General features: G+C 35.8%; 2 protein-coding genes across 2 annotated transcripts; both read right to left on the reverse strand.

Moving 5' to 3' along the window:
* Positions 1-75: 75 nt before the first annotated feature.
* Positions 76-7,010, reverse strand: LOC132130199 (tetratricopeptide repeat protein 1-like). Its single transcript, XM_059541895.1, has 8 exons — positions 6,961-7,010; positions 5,847-6,388; positions 4,463-4,523; positions 4,227-4,339; positions 3,875-3,911; positions 3,577-3,725; positions 2,955-3,009; positions 76-546 (listed from the first exon to the last, which is right to left on the reverse strand). Exons 2-8 carry the CDS (start codon positions 6,330-6,332, stop codon positions 410-412), a joined length of 1,038 nt encoding a protein of 345 aa, XP_059397878.1. The 5' UTR covers positions 6,333-6,388; positions 6,961-7,010; the 3' UTR covers positions 76-409.
* Positions 7,011-10,027: 3,017 nt separating this feature from the next.
* LOC132130383 (alpha-1A adrenergic receptor-like) lies at positions 10,028-20,847 on the reverse strand. Its single transcript, XM_059542086.1, has 2 exons — positions 19,728-20,847; positions 10,028-11,313 (listed from the first exon to the last, which is right to left on the reverse strand). Exons 1-2 carry the CDS (start codon positions 20,653-20,655, stop codon positions 10,760-10,762), a joined length of 1,482 nt encoding a protein of 493 aa, XP_059398069.1. The 5' UTR covers positions 20,656-20,847; the 3' UTR covers positions 10,028-10,759.
* Between the last annotated feature and the right edge of the window lie 432 nt (positions 20,848-21,279).

Genomic DNA, 21,279 nt, shown 5'->3' on the forward strand with positions numbered 1-21,279 from the left:
CTGTGTCGTATTCTTTAATTAATAAATCATGCTGTATTAAGTACATCCAAGAAATGACACAATGGACAATGCAGACAGGATCTTAATTGCTGGTTTAATGTGAACGCAGGTAAACATGGAGTAATGAAGGCCATCATTTCATTGCTCAGGACTGACATTCTGTGGATCACTGACACCAGCAAATGTAACACTCTGGCATGCCAAACAACTGAGTGTGTATACAATACAAGCTTAAAAGTTCCCCAGCATTCAAAAGCCACTTGACATGAGCTGATAATGTAATTGGTCAAATCCTAATATGCTAACATTATTTGCATCAATTAATTAGTACAGACCAGGAATATGAATAAATGAACGCTTGAATGGGGCAGATGACGCCAGATGTCACTCTATAAAAGACTCTAGGTTGCTATCTGTTGTTGTTATTGGGATTCTGAACAAAATTAATGGAGTAGGATCCTGTGTTAGAGTCTTGGTTGACCTGGAAGTTGGAAGTGGAGAGACCAAAGGGTCGTAAAACCATGTTGCCCAAGTCCTTCAGCTTATCTAAGAAGAGAAGAGATGGTAAATACATGATCTGCCAACAATAAAAAGCTTTTAAAAGTCTCTTATTCTCACCAAGACTGCATCAGTAAAAACAGAAATATTTTAAAATACATTTACATTTTTGTATTCCATTACATTTAAAAATCCTGTGATAGCAAAGTTAAATTATTAGCAGCCATTACTTTAGTCTTCAGTGTCACATGATCCATCAAAAGTCTAATTGCTGATTTGGTTCTCAATAAACAACATGTTGAAAATAGTTGTACTCCTTTATACATATACATTTATTTTTTTTCCCAGAATTGTTTTGGATGTATAGAGAAAAAAAAAAAGCTACTTGAAACGATCATCTTTTGTAACAATATCTTAAATATAAATTTAATAAACATGTTCTTGCATAAATGTTTTAAGAATGAAAAATTAGTGGTTTTCTATCAAACAAAATGAAATTGTGCTTTAAACAAAATTACAATATTAACAACCAAAAGCTGGTCTAAATGTTTATCCCTCCTACATTAAAATGCAATCAATAAAATTTGCATGTAAAGACTCTTTACATCAATAATGAACATTTTATTTTTACTTTGTATTTTTATTTAAAATTTCTATCAATTTAAGCCTTACAATAAAGTGTGCAAATACATTAATATGGTATTAAATATGTTTCATAGGCTTGGCTTTAAATGCAACACTCAATTTAATGCAATATGTAAGAGGTGGTCTCCATGCTTCAAACTCTCTACCATCAAGGGGTCTTTGGTCCAAAAAAGGTTGAAGACTCTAGAAGTGTAAAGTGATTGTGACTGGGACTGCAGGGAGTTCAATATGCCACAGCCTCACTGTGAATTGCAGGAAATTCAGTATGCCAGCAACAGTATTTTCCCTTAAACTGCAAATCTGAGCTTTACAGGAAACACACAGTATCTGCAACCTTTATTAATACTTTGAAACAGATAACCCCAGCATGTGCTCTGAGAAAGAACAGCAACATTTAACTAGCAATGGATCCCAGAGAAAACTGTACAAATCAATGTTACACCCGTCACCGCATTAGAGATCATCTGATCTTTATCATCAATATTGATACCAATGTATTAATGTTTAATTGGCTTACAATCGATATATAAACCATTTTTGTTATCGGGATTTTTTTCTGCTTTTTGACACAGTAACAAAATAATTCGACATTAGACGTTAGAATTAAAACACATTTATACTGTAATCATTTTTATCAGTAAGTGGTATTGATGTTTTATCATCAATACCAATTCTAATTTATTCATTTATTTTGTGTCCAACAATCTATAGAGATTAAAAATATATAATTTATTATTATTAGATGAATGCATTAATTATAATAACAATAATAATAAATGTAAATTATGACATTTTGTCATTGATCAGTCTCTCCAGTAATTGCAGTTGGATGACTGTGATGTTGTTTTATAATATAATAATATTTTTATTATGTAGCATTTTTTAAACTAAAATGATAGTGTCAGAGTGTGGCCTATTATCAGATGGCCACAAGCCTTTGTCTGAATGCAATGCAATGGATAGTCTACTGGAAATGAAAAATTCAGGAAGACTGCATTAGAGATTTCAAATATGATTTATGCAACAAGGGCTTTTTTCAATCCAAGGTTCTTCGGTTTGAAAGGACTCTTTGAAATATACGAATTAATGGATCAGACTAGAACTTTCTAATAGCGATATCCTTACTAGCAACTGACAGTCTTTTTTCCAGACAACCTTCAAAATGAACAGCACTGTTGAATTAAAGCATGTCAGAATGTCACTATTTTTGCAGCCTTATGAGTGTTGCTAAATTACAGTGTAGTCATATTTACTAACATTTTGGGGGGATTTTACATGTGCTTTTATTTGATAAAGTACTCAGAATACTGCAATAATCAAATCAAATGCTGCAATTAATCCAAAAAGTATAATAATCTGCTGCACCACATGTTTCAGAGAGAAGAGCAGCACTTTACACATGTAGTTGTGTGCAGATTACAACACTGTGTTTTCAGAAAAACTAGGTTTATGGTAAATGCAGCGTCTCATAAATTTCATCTCTGCAAGTGGTGTGAGTTTAACGTGCATTTGGGAATAATTTTGCAGAATTTCACCAATATTATTAAGAGCTTGAGGATTTTGACATGTTTAAAGCTTGAGAGTTTGAACACTGAAAGATGTAAATATTTGAATTGCAACTTGTAAAGAGGGAACCCAAGTGAGAACTCCCTTAAAATGAATTTTCCTTAGCAGTACAAACTTAGTTCATAGTGTCTGGATGTCTCAGAGGTAGCAATAGAAGACATTCTTATATAAATGCAAAATGTCACAATCGCAATAGGAAACAAAATAATCACAATATCCTTTTTATAAGAAAAAATTAATCATACTCATCATCTCTTCTTTCAGCTTCTCATTTCGCTCCTCAATTTGCCGTGGCAGTCTCTGTGAAAGAGAATAGAAAGAGAAACTGAGACTCCGTGATGTCCTGACAATAAAGTCTTAAAAGAAAAAAAAAATCTTATGTTGTTTCAAATGGGTATAGATTTTCTTTTATTCACTGTTAATTTGAGATCATGAAATATTAAAAGGAATCAGACATATATAACTTTCAAATGATAATGCAACATGCATTAGATGATATATTCTGTATACCATGTAATTAAGGATATATTCAAGCTTAATGACAATCTTGTAGAGCAGTGGCTCTCGGGGCCCACTAGGGGGCCTCAGCAGACTTCCAAGTGGGAAAGTCTTTATTTTAAAACACCAGTCATTTTTATGAAGAATATATGTTTAACTAGTTAGGCCAAGCTATACAATAATTGATCTGCTGTTTTTAATAATACTTATCCTGTAAATCATTAACAACCGGAAAAGTCATGTAGAATCATGGGATAAAAAGAGTGGGACCCCGAATATGTCATTTGTGTTGAGAATTCTAATATTGTTGTGGACAATGCAGGCCATGGAGTCAAAAATGATGAGAACCACTGACTTAGAAACACTCACCGCACAGGCCTCTCTAGCTGCAGGGAGGCCCGGGTCTTTCTCCAAGACAGTTTTGTAGTCCTCTAGAGCTTCATCAAGCTTGTCGGTCTTCTCGTAGAGTTCTGCTCTCCGCAGAATGGCACGGACATAATTAGGGTTTAGTTCTATGGCTGTGGAAGACAAGATATTACACATTCTCAAATGACATTACCACGGGAAAGAGAAATTAAGATATACATCAGAGACAAAAAAACAAGTCATAAAAATGTGTGTTTGGAGTCGTGTACTTTCTCTGGACGTGCACAGGATATGCTTTCACCTTTAGAGCAGTCACTGATAGCGCTGTCTTTTTTATCCTGGCAGAAAAAAATTATGAATAAAGTTGTTTATCACACAAAAACACTGGAAGAAAGTTGAATTTGAGCACTTAAAGTAATGATTGTATCAAATGCTATTACACTGGACTGGAACCAATACATTCTAAAATACTAAATCCATTAACCATCAAGTCAAAAACAATGTGTGCATATGATTATGAGAACACATTTGAAGCTATATCTATGTGGTGCAAACACTGCCAAATCAGAGGACATTTAAACAAGCAATAGTTCACAGAGACCAAATGTGTGAAATAAGCATTCTGTATCTGCATGAGACAAGCAACAGTTCACCTGATGCAGGCGTGCAGCAGCTCGATTAGAGAAGAGTATGGATCTCTCTTTACTGTAGCACACAGGACACACTCTCAGAGCAGCCGTATAGGACTCTTCAGCTGACAAGTGCTCTGTAAACAATGACAATCTCAGTCAGAACAGAAGCTCATCCACGATATCTTTCAAATCTATGAAACAGCCTCAATGCAAAAAGAAAATATTAAGGATAGTTCACTTAAAATTGTTTGTCTTACCTCCACTCTTAAACTGTGTGTTGCCCTTCTCCTTCAGCTCTGAACTCTCCTTTCTTCTGCTCTGTAATTTGAAGTAAGAAATATTATATTATATATACATAAAAAGAGAGAATAGTGTGCCCATGGTCTCCTCGGTTGTTTGCACTCTTTTTGGAACACTTAGTACAAAGCATCAGACAGGATAAAACAATTCAAGGCATTATAAGATAGCCTGCCTGCTAACTGTAAAAATCTCATCTTAACCAGATGGAATTTAATTCCTTTTTTTTGTTCAGTTCTAGGATTAAAGCAATTCAAATAAACATATTACCAACATTTTTATATCTATTCCAATGTTTACCTATAGAAATAACTGCAAAACGATTCATAGAATTGGGATAAAATGCTTTCACTATTCATTTGGCAGGGGTAAAAGCCCAGAGTATGTTTTAAAACCTTGCAGTTGCCAAAGGATAAAGAAGGGTGGGCTTTTCCTTCACTAAAAGATTATTATATAACAGCACAAATCAGGACAGTGGTAAACTGGTGTGACCCACATGGTCATGCTCCGTGGAAGGATATGGAAAGTTGTACTTCAAAGAATATTCCTATACAAGCCATATTAACAGATAGCAAGTTACAACAATATATAGAAAAGATAGAAAACCCATGGACAAAATTTGCAGCTGCTAAAGGAAAAGTTTTTTTCTAGAAAATCGGGATTTCTACAGATACCTCCAGGTTTGAAATTATTATGATAAAAATATAAAAGGAAAACTCAAAGATAATTTGAATCCATTGATACACCTACTTAAGAAAGCACACACATCAGGTATTAGATATAAGATAAGGAAATGGGTTGAATGTGTATCAGAAAGAAGGTCTGATTTTGTTGTTATTAAAAAATGAAAGATGATCCGTATATAAATAGATACATGTAATATAATATCTGCTTGTGTGTGTATATGCACATGTTTGCAAATCTGCATGTACTCTGTTTAATATCCATATACATAATGAAGGTCATTGAAGGTTATTCTGGATGGAATTGAATTAGGACACACGTTCTCTCCCTGGATGTATATAGTTTTTTTTTTTTAATTTCTTTGTAAAAAGGAAAACAGGTTATTCTTTGAAATAATTTAATGAAGGTTGAGTTTAATTTATAGATAAGACACACTTGGTAATTGTACATCATTGTACAAGATACTCCTTGGTTGCATTGAACATTGTATGTAACTTGAAATATGCAACATGATTGTACTCAAATGAATGATAACAACAAACAAAAATAAAATAGAAAAAAAAACGAGAACAGTGAAATATGGTACAGGCAGACCTTGAGATTTTAAAGGATGTGAAAAATAATTCAAATTTGATTTAATATGTGGATAACAATGCTTACCTCTTTTTCTTCTTCTGTCAGGTCTTTCTCCAGTTCACGCAGGTATTCCTCATCATGTTCGTTCACACTGACCGTTTCTTCTTTAAACTCTGAATCAGAGTCGCCCTCTCTCTGCTCATCGCTCTCCACAAACCCCTCCCATTTCTCCTGTTCTTTCTCTATTTCGTCTTTCTCATGACTTAGGTCTTTTGTTAATGAGTCACGTCTCTTTTCAGCCGATTGGTCCTCGTGCCCTTCAGTATCCTCTGCTGATGTGCTATCCAAACACAACCTGTCAATGCCATTCATGCTGTCCGTACTGTCATCAGACTCCTGCTTGATGCTGTGCTCCCTCTCTGTGCGTTTAACCTCAGTGTGTCCATCTTCTCCAGGTAACTTGTCCTCACAGTCATAGAAACAGTCTTCCTCCTGGTCTGTAGTGGTTTCTCTGGTCTCGGACACTTTCAAGGTGTCAGCCACAGCAGCTGAGAGTGTCTCAGACTCCATCTCCGTCTGGAGTTGTGCGGTCACCACAACCTGAACAGTATTTCAGTAAAGTAAATGTATGTGACATCAAATCATATGCACCTTTCCAACACTGAAAAACTATTTTAAATAGTCATACATTTAGCTCATATGACGAAAAAAACAAAACATAGACAGCATTTCCATTCAGTTTCATACAGCCATATAAGGCAAGTATGTTATAAGCTAACCATCACAACACACTTTGATAAACTGGTTTTTACTCGCCCTAATGACATCAACATAAATGTCATGCTTTAGACCTGACATGCCTCGTAACATACCTATTTTATACTAAACTGGTTCTGTATGCATGTATTAAATGAGAGAAAGAGAAACCATAACAACATTCGAACATCCATCGCATGTAGCAGTTTAAATTAATGACAACAATATCAGTCAAAACATACTATTAGCACATATGTTAACGAGACTGGTTTCACTTTATCAGCGGTGTACGTGGGTAACACGAACCCATTGATTTACATGTTCATATGTATTCATATTAACAAATAGTATGAAAAAAAGAAAAAATAACATTTTAAACCAGAAGATTTTAGATAAAAACAAGCACTCATTACCTCTTCCTCACTTTCTAGAAGGAAGTGAGCCAAACGTCCCTTCCGGTTAATCTTCTTCGTTGTTTTTTTTTCTTTTCTTGGCGGATCGCATTCTTAAACAGCGCTCTACCGCCATCTACTGCGGGTAATGGCTCAGACACTTCCGCAGACCAATAAGGACTCGAGCTTTCGAGCTCCTCCGTCTACAGCTCAACTCCCTCACAGCCCAGAGAAGATGAATCATAATAATAATAATAATATATTAACAAAAATGGGACATCAAGTGTAACAAATAATTACATGATTGATTATCAAAAGATAATTAAATGTAAGTACAATAAATAAGCAAATAAATAAAATGAGAAAGTCTGTGATTTATTTTATTTTAAATAAATACCAACAATGTATATATATATATATATATATATATATATATATATATATATATATATATATATATATAAGCAAATACCGCTACTGATTGTAAATATCACGATACAATTAAATGCAAATAGATAAGTAAATTAATAAACTGACAAATATTCAGATATATATTTTTATTTTTATTTTATTATTAAAAATAATGAACAAGCAAAAAATGGGACAGCAGGGAAAGTGAGACAATTACTTTTCATATATATATATATATATATATATATATATATATATATATATAATTTTTTTTTTTTTTTTTTTTTTTTTTTTTTTTTTTACATAAGAGGAGACAAATAAATGCAATAGTTATTCTCTACATTCTCTATTACTCTACTGTTTATTGTCTGTGAGGTTAGCATGTAGAACTTTGTTTTTGACCCAGAGTGTATGTGCAACAGTGGTTAAAGGAGACCAGTGGAACAAGAATACTAATATGAAGCCATATAGAGTTTTGGCTGCCTTCCTCTCTCACTTCCGAGTTCTCACTTGGGCAGCTAGATGTGTTGAGGAGCTGAGAGAATGACAGGATAGACAGTTCTGGCTCGTAATGCGTCCAGCTATGTTCTGTGTCTGGCTTGCCTTTGGACCACCTGGTAAATCCTGGCATAGCAAAAGATTGTAAAACCCATTGATGGGAAAAAAATGCTCTTAAAACTTCACCCATAACAAGCCCATATATTTGCAGTGTATGACTTCACTTTTCCACTGACAACAGTGAAAATAAAAGGAGAGAGAAGGACCAAGATAGTAACAGAAGTCTGTGTGACATCCTGGTATGCTCATGCAAGGTCTTGTGATGCATGTTGGATTTAAATATAGAGGCAAACGTGACATCCAGGGAAAATAAGCATAAACAAAAATGTCTTATTGCACAAACAGACCACCAAACAAAGCATTACAAGCAATGCTAAATTTGACAGCTGCCAGAAATACTACAGTGTTATAAAATGTAAGTGAGCCAAATAACAGAAACTTTCTAGTATAGTAGCATATTACAAATACAAAATGTTATTGGGAAGTGATGCTCTGTTCTCTGGTTACATTAAACAATTACCTGTTTTGCAGTGGCAGAGACATTGTCTTGCACGATTGTCTTGCACGATTGTCTTGCACAATTGTCTTGCATGAAAACTGCAGGCTGTTTGGGAGATGCTTGGAGGGAAGTTTCTGATAAATATTTGCATTCACCTGCCAAGTTGTAGGTTGTTCTCTAATTTTGATCTCCAGTGTATATGAAATAATAAAGAAAACGTGAAGTTTCAAGTTTGAATTATGAAGTTTGGATACTGAATTTCCTTTACATGTAAACATGTTGTCCATATGTAAACATCACAGATACAAAAGGACTTAAAGCCCCTAATACACATGCTTGAATGTATTTCTCAAAGGTATCATCTTAATTCTTACATTTCAAGTGGACACTTTTAAAGACTTTTTTTTAATAGAATACATAGTTTACAAAATCATTGCATCAGGGACCTTCACAAATTAAATGTATTTCTTCATTATACACTTGTCTCGAGAGAAATGAAACCACAGCACACAATATAACACTAAATATATGGAGACGTATTTTATATGGTATTTTATATGGTTCACTTCACTTAAATAAAATGTACAAGGAGAAAAGCATATCGGGAGAAATGTACACATTCTTCTTTTGTTAATAAAGCACTGATGTTTCCCTTAACAAATTAAGGCTGAATTAAATTGAAAGTGAACTATATTTTCCTTTTATAGCCACTGCGATCGAACAGTAAATGTAGAGCCAATGACCACATTTTCTTGTTAAGTACAAAGTCTTGTTGTATAACACATTTACACCTTGAAAGAATCCAATTTGCTGGTTCAGAGCACACACAATGTTGGTTTGTGCCTTGAATTGTTCAGTCAAACATTAGCTTTTCATGCCATCAATTCATTTGTTAAAAAGTGTGTTGTAATGACCGCAAACCAAAATCAGTTTAGACATCTGACATCTTCAAAACCCTCCCCTATTGAACTGGAAATCACAAGGCGTCACGGATTTACCTCTAACTATGAATATAACGGGATAATCTTGACCAGTCCAATAAGCACAATCTGAAGAATAACATGAAGATCAAAAAGGGAAATAAATAAATGAGGTGAACAGACCAGTGAGCAAGTCATAGTGAGTTTTATCAGAGCTGCTCACAGCTGTGCAGCAAGTCCAGGTGCAGAGCTGATCCCTTTGTTCATGCAAATGTTACTAAAATCACAATCACAGCCACCAAAACCAATAAACAGGCCAAATTCACAATCAACACATGTACACAATAATACTGATACTGATGTTAAAATGTGATTTTGGTTTTTCAGATTTCCAACCCTTCCGTCTCTGGAATGCACAGAGATTTTTTCCACAGACTGTGATGATGCTTTCCGCAATAATTAACTATTTAAATCTGGCACAGGTATTTTTTATATTCATTAAATTAAGAAAAGTAAACTAGTTCAATCTAGTAAACACTGCTTTAAAGTCTTAGAATGCAACAGTAAAAGTCCCATTTCATTTTCTCCATAGGGGAATCGATATTACCTGTAACTTTTAAACCTTTACAGACAATCCTATCGTGAACTATGAGGTTGTTAATCAATGGAACGCCTATCCAGAAGCCATCACCCCACATGATTTCAACGCATTGTTTAATTGTTTAATCATGTTTTACATGAAAATTCCGGATGGAAAAATTACATTACACATGATTCTCCAAAGAAACTTCCACCAATCAAAAACTGTGACAAACAATCATATCATAACAACCTTAACTGTAAATTCAGCACTGTAAATTCACTCTCAAACAATATGATTTGTAATTAACTTAAAAAAATATTGTTTGTTTTTACATAATCAACATCTTTAAATAATTATCTCTATGGTTTTTAATTTATGTCATTCCCAAAACTTTAAGAGATTGTTTCCCTCATCAAAGAGATTAATGTCTTTTACAATTTTAAAACACATTTTTTAAAACACATTTTACTGCCATCTTGCATCTTAGACTCAGAGAACTCAGAGAACTTAAGTGTTACTAATATTACTATATACTATATATATGTTACAATGGGTTATTTTCTTTTCTTTTCTTAGAAGAAGCTTTAAGACAATTATGCAGATAAAATAATATCAACTCAAATCAATATTTCATGTCCATTTATTTATTTACTTATTGGTGTCTGCATCCTTATCACCTTGTTGGGTTTTATTTTGTGATATTTACCGGCTGACTGTACATTATCTCTAACATAGTGACTGCAACTCTCAAATTAAACAATGCTGACATGCATGACAAGACACACAATGTATTTCACGTCTATAATAATGAATCAGATCCATCCAGAAAGAAGAGAAAGACAGACAAATCACGAGCATGAATATTTATTAACACCCAGCTAGATTGTAGTCTCAGGTGTATGTATAGACATCGGCCCATGCTCTGCCTCTAGCTTCCCGCTCTGTCCATCGGCATGTTGGGGCCCACTGGAGAAAAGCAAGGCCATCCTGTTGGATTTGCAGGTACTCATCGCCCTAGAACTGGATCTCATCATACCAGGAAAAGGGCTCCCAGATAGGGAGGAAGAGGAAGAGGACGTACAGCCCCAGCCTGGAAGAAGGTCTGATGCCGGACGAGAGCCCACAACTCTGCTGAATAACGTCGGGCTGGGTTGCACTGGGGCAAGGGTTTGCTGACTGCTGTTCATGCAAATGGAGCTGGTATCTGTGTAGACCTGGTTGGCCAAGCCTGTCTGGACGCGGTAGTTGTATGCTCTCCATCTCTGTTGTTTCCTCTGCTGACACTGGCATTGCAGGATCCGAATGAAGGCCTGCTTGAACTCACGACTGTAATAGGGGTAAATAATGGGGTTCAAGCAGCTGTTGAAGTAGCCCAGCCAGAAGATCACTTTGAAGAATGTTTCAGGAGGACGTAAACTGGTGTTAAATGACCCTAAAATAGGACAAATAAACAATTTGTTTGTAAACAATCTGCTTGCACAATGCGTTTTCATCTTTTACCAATAGATGGCAGACTTTATCAACTCACGTGTACGCTACAGAAATAACTTAAAAAGATTAGTTAACTTTCAAATAAAAATTTGCTGATAATTTACTCACCACCATCTCATCCAAGACGTTTACGTCCTTCTTTCTTCAGTTGAAAAGAAATTAAGGTTTTTGATGAAAACATTCCAGGATTATTCTCCTTATAGTGGACTTCGATGGCTTCCAAACAGTTGAAGGTAAAAAAATTGCAGTTTCAGTGCAGCTTCAAAGGGCTCTACGTGATACCAGTCGAGGAATAATGGTCTTATCTAGTGAGTCATCTATCGGTCATCCACCCCCAGCCCCCCACCACACCCCCCGGCCCACAAAAAAATGTATTTGCTTCATAAACAGAAATGCTCACCTTACGATGCATGTTCATGATTTCACGTAATAGTTATAATTACGTTGAAAAGGTCACGCTTGATGTAGACGGAAGTACCGACTCTGTGTTTGACTTGGTCTTTTCACGTTTGACTTGTAAACGGTCCCTTTTTTTAGAAAATGACTAATTGTTTTGATAGATGAGATCTTTATTCCATTTGAAGTCCACTATAAGGAGAATAATCATGGATTGTTTTCATCAACAAAAAAAAACTTAATTTATTTTTGACTGAAGAAAAGACGCAAACATCTTGGATGAAATATAGGGGTGAATAAATTATCAGGTTTTTTTTTTTTTGAAAGTCAACTAATCTTTTAAAGATTCTAAATTTTTTGTAAATCTTTATAATCTTAATGACAATAAACTTATTTCTCCCCAAATTCTCATTAATCTTATGTGAACAGGTATTTTACTTGAGTGTGTCTCATTAGTCTCGTCACTGTAACAATACAAACACACACACACACACACATAAATAATAATATTTAAAATAATTTTAAATTAAAATTTACAATTTTTTTTTTTTTACACTAATTAGAATACGATTTCCTTTTTTTTTGGACAATGCAAGTGGGCCACTATGATCGCGTGTCATTAAAATGTGTCACAAAGACAAAATTCACTCTATATAAAACTGATTTAAATCTATATATAAAAGTATTAAATAAAAAAGTATTAAATAAAATTTAGATAATAAAATGTTCTCTATGAAAAGTTTCTGTGTTTTGCTATTGAGGTGGAATATGATCCATATACAGTATGTTCTTGACAGGTTTCATAAAAGTTTAAAAAGTTTTATAAAAGCTTTATCTGTCATATTTCTATGTCTCTAATGCAACATTAAGTCTGTCTCTGTCTTAAAAATTAAGTCTATTTTTTGGACACTTACATCCTCTCATAAAAAGCCTAATTTGAATAACCCTTTCTTTGCTGTGCACTATGTAAGCTTTTATTAAAATGGTTATCTTAAGTGTTTCCCAAAATCTGTGTCTTATGAGGAAGATTTAAAGTGGTTTAATAATTTTAGTCCAGCTACAACTAACAATCTATTTAAAGAAACAAGCCACAAAATAGAGGTCCCATTTTCAAACTGGAAATCTTTCTTAGGTTTTTACTCCCCTGGTCTCCAAAACATTAAAAAAGGGTCACACAGATCCATCATGCTTTTCTAAACTCTGACTGTAGCTAATTTCTGCTCAAGAGTTTACTAACTCACTCTTCCCCGAGGAATTCACCATTTTCACTCACAGGGAATGTCGTTTTGTGGCTCTGATCTTACTAATTAGATAAAATAAGGCAAGAAAAATAACTCTGTTAATCAGAAAGTTTCAAAGTTATGTACTTTAAATACTTCCTCTGACAGGAACAGGATGGATGCCTGAAGGGAATGATTTATCCTAATTCACTATGGTATTTCAGTACAGAGACGGATGAGACTTAGCTTCATTACCACACTTCAAGATGAGCCACAGGTGTGAGGCCTGTAATCAGCTCCTATCTTTGCCAGTAAGTGAATTATTCCATTAAGTTAAGATGTTCTTGCCTCTTCCTTCTCTAAATCACATGTCAATCAGATATATCTGAGCCAGAGCAGCTATAAATTAAGACAATCTGCGCTATAATAAGTCAACAAACAATCTTGCAGCAACCTTGTTCCTTTGAGCAAATGGTTTGTGTTCTGTTGTCCAGCTGACATTTAGAGAAACCTTGCTGCTTTGTTATTTAATTGTTTAGTCCATCTGTGATAATAAAATAAAGCCAAAAGTAGTATGAAATGCCCTTAGGAAACACATTACTTGATGGATTAACTCTTATGTGGCCTGGTGGCAAAGAGGTAATTGATTTTTCAGTTATCTGTATTCAATTTGCATTCAATCTAGAAGAGAAAATGAATTATTCTGCAACATAAAGAAATTAAATGAATTTTGCAAGCTTTTTGAGCTTAATCAACACTCAACAAAGCATTTGTGGAAATAAAACATGATAGATATTGTGATTAAAAATGAGAAAGTTAAACGAAGTCGAACATTCGCCTGGACACTAACTATCATTACCAAATCTTGATGCAATGCAACCAGAAATTATAATATTCTCATACACCAGTGATTTCAATGTTCATAACATGGCATATGAAAACAAAGGCCACTCAAAGAAGGGAAGTTAACTCCTCAAGGCTGAACACATGGAATATATTTTCCTGACTCATTTGGAGGAAAAACATATCAGCCTATCTGCTAATATGACTCTTTAGAAGGTCACTGGGAGCTGAGCTTCTGGGTCATGAAGTGAATATAGGAGGGTAATTAAATTTTGACCAGATTTTTGTGTGGTGGGAATAGTACCTCTCCTATGTTCCCACACCTCATCAGAAACTTCTGGGTTCAGATAGGGAGTGAGCCTGGGAATGAGAGAGCTCTGGATACATTGGCATCTCCAATGCATTCCACCAGGAGACTTCAGCAAGCTTCAGGGACCGGCTCTCAAGTGAATAATCCACAGGGTGACCATTTCTCATAGTTTAATAGGGGATGGGTTATGGGGGGCGCTATATGACCACTATATGACAAATTTTATTCCATGATATCTAAATTTTATATATATATATATATATATATATATATATATATATATATATATATATATATATATACATACATACACACACCACACCACACATACATGCTTACATAGTTATTTTGTTATATAAAAATAGAGAAGCAAATTACAAACCATAAGACAAATACGATAAAAACAAATGAAGCCAAAACCGACTGTATTTACGTGTGATACTTTATATGATGAACATTCTGACAGTTGTGTGCAGGGCCGCATTAAGATATCCTGAGGCCCCTGGGTTTCTTTTTTTTTTTTTTGCTTACTGTTTAATGTTATGATTTAAACACCATAAATGACACAGAATATTAATAATTATTTATCAGTAGATTGAAACAAAAGTTAGCATAGATGTGAGCTATTTGGTGATTGCTAACTGTGTTTTTATTTTAAAACATGCCTTGCTCATGTTTGATTAATTAAAGGGGTCAGATGCTGTGATTTCAAGTTTTCCTTTCTCTTTGGACTGTTACAAGCTGTTCGTGAATAGATTAGATCGCTAAAGTTGCAAAGACTAAAGTCTCAAACCCAGATATTCTTTATAAAAGTTAAGACTCAACCACGCCCTCCTAAAATACCTTGTTTAAACACACCCCCACATGTCTTCGTCACAATGCTGGAAGATTAGCATAACGCTGCCCAAATGTTCACACAATGAGAGCGTAACTTTGATTCTCGCTTTTGCCACCAGCGTCATGTTGTGGAGATGCTGTTTCTTTGTGAAACTACCTTGTTTGGACTTCCAAAAGAGGACACATCTAGAAATAAATAGTTAAGTTGTATTTACAATACTGTTCCAGAACAGTTGAAACCAAATATTCAGATGTGTGCAGCACATTTAATAGAGGACTGTTTCCTGATCCTGGGAGAGAAGACTACAATGCCGGCTGTTCTGACTCACAGTCTGTAAGTGCGTATACATATGTAAAGGATTTGCCACTGATGATTCAAACGTTAGTTTTGAGCAGTGTAGAGTAGCGGTTCTCAATTCCAGTCTTCGTGATCCCCTGCTCTGCACATTTTTTATGTTTCTTTTATGGCTTCAGGCATTTCTTCTATTTATTCTATTCCCTGCGAAGTGTACATTACAGGATATTACAGGATATTTTCAAACAGTGATCCCTACATGCTTCAAGCAAACCACCATCTTCCCTGTTCCCAAAAAAAAAACTGGCCAGAGCACACTTCGCTTTTCAGACCGATGAGCTTTGAAAACGTATACAGACTGTGAGTCAGAACAGCCGGCATTGTAGTCTTCTCTCACTGGATCAGGAAACAGTCCTCCATAAAATGTGCTGCACACATCAGAATATTTGGGTTGAACTGTTCTGAACAGTGATGTAAATACAACTTAACCACTGATTTCTAGTTGTGTCCTCTTTTGGATTTTTTTGCTTTTGCAATGTAACATACAGCATCTTCACAACATGGCGGTGGCAGTGGCAACAACTATAACAACTATAGTTACCCCTTCTGTCTTCCTTCTGCAAATCTTCCCACATCGCGAGGTAGACATGTGGGGGCGTGTTTAAATGAGGTGTTTTAGGAAGGCTGGATAAGTCTTAACTTTTATAACGAATATCTCTTTGGGTTTGAGACTTTCGTCTTTGCAACTTTAGGGATCTTATCTATTCACGTAAAGCTTGTTACACTCCAAAGAGAAATTAAAACTTGAAATCACATCATTTGACCCCTTTAGGCTGCATGTTATAGAGCCTGGCCCATGTCCGACATCTTATCAGAATAATTTTTTTTTCACTGGATACGCCGTTATTTTTGTGTAATACACCATTCATAACTGTAAAGGATCTACTTGTATTTGTGTGCACTGACAATATCAACACAATATTAAGAAGTGAACATCTTCTTAATTCAATTATGAACTGCCTTTAACTGTCATTTTGCATTATTGACACACTGTTTTCCTAATGAATGTTGTTCAGTTGCTTTGACGCAATGTATTTTGTTTAAAGTGCTATATAAATAAAGGAGACTTGACTTGACTTGACTTAATGTTTCCCCCTGTCACATTTATGGTAATTACTTTTGCTGATACTTTGCGTCAAGCTTGAGGCTATTGCGTTTATTTGAACGCAGAACAGCATGCTGCTGCTGTTGGACACTAAACACTGTCGAGCCGCTCTTGACAGTCGCGGTAGCACAGTCTCATGTGGTTCCCACCAGCGTGGCTATTTTTTTCAGCAATAATTGATGGATGTCTAAAATATAAAAATAATGAGAAGCCTTAAACAGGGACGAGGCCTGAACGTCTGAACTATGATGTGTAAAAAAGTCGGGGCCCCTGTTGGGCCCAGTGCAGGACTCTAGCACGTTAACAGAGACACGCACACAGAATAGTGCTCATTCTAGGCTTCTTTACTGGTGTATTGTGCATTCTGGTCACAGTACATCGGTGGAACATACCAACTATACAAACTGTGTGGGGAAACCTAAACTGAATCATTCACTACAAATACTACAAGCAAGGTGTCCTGAAAACAAGTGTGTAAGTTTGTTTACAGAATGCTTTTGTCACTGCTGCAAACTCCCATATATACAAATAAATACTCCAAAAATATAATTTCCCAGCAGCCAGTGGGCCACTCCCAAGAGTAGGCCCCTGGGCTTCAGCCTCTTAAAGCCTGTACATTGATGCGCCCTTGGCTATCTATCCCACTTTCAATTACTGCAAGTTAATCAATGAAGAATTGTGATTGGATGGTAATTTTGTCATTTTGTCCCAATGTTCATACTATCCTAAATCCTAAATAGTATGTGAGATTAGAATAAGTGTGTTGAAAAGACTATGCCAAAACTCCCTGGATGGTCTACTATTTCAGGTCGAGTGTGGATCTCTGCACACTTTAATGGTTAATATTACCCACAATCCATTGCGCTTGGACAAATGATTCAGATGAGAACTACAAACACGAATAAAAAGCATTAAAAAATTAAAAACATGGTGGATGCGCGTGACCGACGGTTAAGTAGAGAGGTTTTGATTAAGGGGTTTGAGTTATTAATAATCTTGACTTGGTAAAAGAAAAAAAAGAATTTAATGTTATCTGTGTTATATTTCATATGCAATAGCAATGTGAACTTTTATAAATATCCATTTGTTCATTAACGTTTAAATGCATCATTATGCATAAAATAATGAGCACAGTTCTCTGCATGAAGACCCACCGCTCGCAGATCAACGTGCTACTTCTTTTTTCTCCAGTACAGTAGGAAGTTAAATGAAATGTGGAGGATGTAAACTGTGACAAGATGATTGACAGGCCAGTTTGCAGTGTAACTTTGTGACAGAGCGCTCTGTTAAAGATGCAACTGTATGATGTTATAGTATGTCCTAAAGCTTGCCTGCTCTTCTACAGTCAAAAGTGTGTACTTTTTCTTGAAAAAAAAGAGTAGGCCTACTTACTTTAATGACGTAGTATAAGTATGCACATTGGGACACAGTACAAGTTATTATTGATTAGGCTATTCTCACGTAACAGAACACTTCTACTACTCGCTCTGATCACCCAGTTATAAAGAAATTTTTTAATATGGGAGAAAACATGATTTCTTTCAAAATAAGTCAGGACACTAAAAATAGAGCTGAAATAAGGGATTTTCCCGGGAAAATGGGACGTCTGGTCACCCTAATCATCCATTGCTGAATGAAATGACCACACAACAGGTAAACATGACAGAGGTTGCTTTTACTTCAGAACAACACATACATGAGTGAAGATTTCATACGTCATAAATGATGTCTTTGCAGACCTTCTGCATCTGTTCCACTGGCTTTCGTCCATGACAGAACTTGAAGCTGTTCATTTTGTGAGTAAACGTATTGAACATTTATATAGTTTAAGATGTTTTTGAATAATAACGAGAGGTCTGAGCTGGGTACCACAAACAGAAAATGAAATACCAACGGAACATTTGAGCTGGAGTCGTGTAGTTTTTTCTGGCAACAGGATCACATTCAAAAGTGTCAGATATGACACTATCTTGATATTTAATCTGTAAAATTAATACTATTATTATTTTAAATAATGTCACTATATGTGACTGTTCATTCAACTGTAACAGCCTTGCATGTTAGTAGTAACTTCTAAACTGAAATAAACTATAAATAGGCCATTTTTTTAAATATAATGCATCATGATATTGTATGATTTGTATTATAAAATATAGCATGATATTTTAAGATGTGGTCTCATGTAATGTATGGAGCAATACCAGCAAAGTGTCACATGAAAGTGTAAGGCAGGCCTAAGTATGCTCCAAAATATATTCAGCTTGTACATCGTTCTGGTTGCCTCTTGATAAGTGTGATATAATGTATATGACATGCTTCTACAGCTGATAGAATCATTTGCATGCATTCCACTGTTAATCATCCACCTCAAGAATGGCTGTAATTGGTAATAAATTCCACAGAAGACAGACGCAGCTACAAATATTTATAAAAATCTAATTATTGTGGTAAATTCACATGGGTTTGTCTCTCATTTGTCCAACAAGGTTGAACTTTATTTCTTATGATAGATTAATGAAATAAAGAAGCATCCTGCACAGACTGTCTCAAAATGTATAACTTGAGACTCCTTTAAAACAATAACACTGCAGGATTGGTCAGAATTATAACTATGATGAATGAACTAGGCTTTAAATGCTCTTTAAATGGGACAGATTATAAGCTTAGTAAATTTATAGCTGTTTATATATTTCCTATAATTTATGAACTACAAATCTGATTTCTAAATGATGAATCAGACTGATTATAGTGGGAATCTTGATCAGGCTGGTAGACCACACTGGACCATTAAAAACGTGTTTTAAAAACAGAGACATAGACCTAATATGCCCAATTTTTTTTTTTTTTACTTTTTAGGTTTTTAAGTAGTTTTTTTTTTTAAATATAAAGTGAAGCAAACATATTTGCTTTAAGATTTAAAACACTGTTCCACTTCGAATCTGATCAGTCCTACTTTAAAAAACAAAACGTTTTAAATCAGTCACGTTCACATTTAAATTATACTGAATTTCGTATTGGTACATTTACATTTCGCACCACAGAAACTCTATACTCCGAGAGTATAGGCTGTACAGTTTTTTATCTATTTTGCATCACAAATCTAGAATTTACAAAGTTTACAGAATAGCTCAAACAAGTTAAACTTTTAACTGTAAAAATGTTGAATGTAAAATAAAACGAAGAAACATTTTGATTTGTTGACCAGTGGAACCCTGGAGCATTGAGACATAATACCAAAAAGTTTGTGGGTTATAGTAAATCATTTTAATTAATAAACCATCATACGTACCGATGGGTAGTGCGAGGAAAAATGGTAACCAGCACAGGATGAACATGCCCACTACAACACCAAGCGTTTTAGCAGCTTTCTTTTCTCTAGAAAACTTGAGTAATTTGACTGTCAGCGAGCTCCTCATGTGGCCTTTGCTGCAGATATCCTGCGTCTGAGAGCCTTTATAATGAATCCGAAGCGTCAGCTCATTGGTGTCCATGCGCTCCTTCATCACTCCAGCCTCGAGGTTTTTCGTGGTTCTTTTGGCAACTATATACACGCGGCAATACATGACCAGAATCACCGCTAAAGGGATATAGAAGGAGCCCAGCGAGGAGAAGAGCGCGTAAAACGGCTCCTCTGTGATGGGGCACACAGTGTCATCCTCTGAAGGAGGCTCTTTCCACCCGAGCAGAGGTCCTATGGAGATGACAAAGGCAAGAACCCAAACACCCAGCATGGCTAGGAGCGCCCTTTTCTCGGTCACGATGCTCGGGTACTGCAGCGGGTAACGCACCCCGATGTAGCGGTCTATGGAGATCACGCACAGGCTCATGATGGACGCGGTGCAGCACAGCACATCCACCGCAGCCCAGATGTCACAGAAAATCCTCCCGAACACCCAGTAGTTGAGAATTTCACGCGTGGCGGACACCGGCAGGACAGTTGTGCTCAGCAACAGGTCTGCCATGGCTAGATTGATGATGAAGTAGTTGGTTGGGATGCGCAGGTGCCTGTTGCACACTACGGAGAGAATAACGAGAATGTTGCCCACGATGGCAAACACAATAAAAGCGCCCAGAACCATGCCCAGTGGAAGCGCGCGGCCGAGGCTGAAAGAGCTCGGCTCGGTCCCGTTCCCCGTGGAGCTCGAATTGGCGGCGTAGGGCAGTTCGGAGGAAGCATTACTCAAGAAGTTAACGGCATGATCTGTATCAGAACTCATCTTGCCTCTGCAATACCTCCATACCAATGTAAGAGCAGTATTCACCTACTAATGCGCAAATTGTTACTATCTCTGTATGCCAAAGCGAAAAAAAGTGCGAAATAGGAAAGGTCCACAAATGTAAACGTTGCATAAGGTCCAGTTGAAGTTGGAACTTGGTTGGCCGAGTTTCCCGCAGTGTCTGTCCCGGTGTTCCCGTCTGATCCAGCGCACTGCCTCTGACCACTCCTGCATTCACCCCACCCCCCCCCCCCCCACCCAAGGCAAAGCAGAACATCACGGCCTTAACCTGTTCACTTAGCAAGCCGTTGCAACCTTTATTTCTTGAAACTTACTAGTATCTGCTTGTTTTCTATAACGAGTAAACTAGTGACTTATTGCCACACAATCCCTCACTGTTACACATTATATGTATTTACTATTAGAATTAATCCTACATGCTGGTTATTGATATTACTCAGTACTTAATGTGCAATTACATTGTAACAAGAACACATTAAAATAAAGTGCAACTAACTTTTTAACTGAACTATAATTTAGCTATTTACAAATTGTAAATGCTAAGTAGTTTAACTACTGATAGAAGAAATGTTATTAGTTCCAGAAACAGGCAGTACAACAAAA

The sequence above is a fragment of the Carassius carassius genome, chromosome 47 (assembly GCF_963082965.1).
Source record: "Carassius carassius chromosome 47, fCarCar2.1, whole genome shotgun sequence".
Classification (NCBI taxonomy): Eukaryota; Metazoa; Chordata; class Actinopteri; order Cypriniformes; family Cyprinidae; genus Carassius; species Carassius carassius.

Coding starts and splice junctions, on each gene's coding strand:
- LOC132130199 (XM_059541895.1), bottom strand. CDS start 6,332: ATGGAGTCTGAGACACTCTCAGCTGCTGTGGCTGACACCTTGAAAGTG. Junction 4,340..4,462: donor CACACAGTTTAAGAGTGGAG/GTAAGACAAACA, acceptor CATTGTTTACAG/AGCACTTGTCAGCTGAAGAG. Junction 3,912..4,226: donor CTGCTGCACGCCTGCATCAG/GTGAACTGTTGC, acceptor TTTTTCTGCCAG/GATAAAAAAGACAGCGCTAT.
- LOC132130383 (XM_059542086.1), bottom strand. CDS start 20,655: ATGAGTTCTGATACAGATCATGCCGTTAACTTCTTGAGTAATGCTTCC. Junction 11,314..19,727: donor TTTCCTCGCACTACCCATCG/GTACGTATGATG, acceptor GTCCTATTTTAG/GGTCATTTAACACCAGTTTA.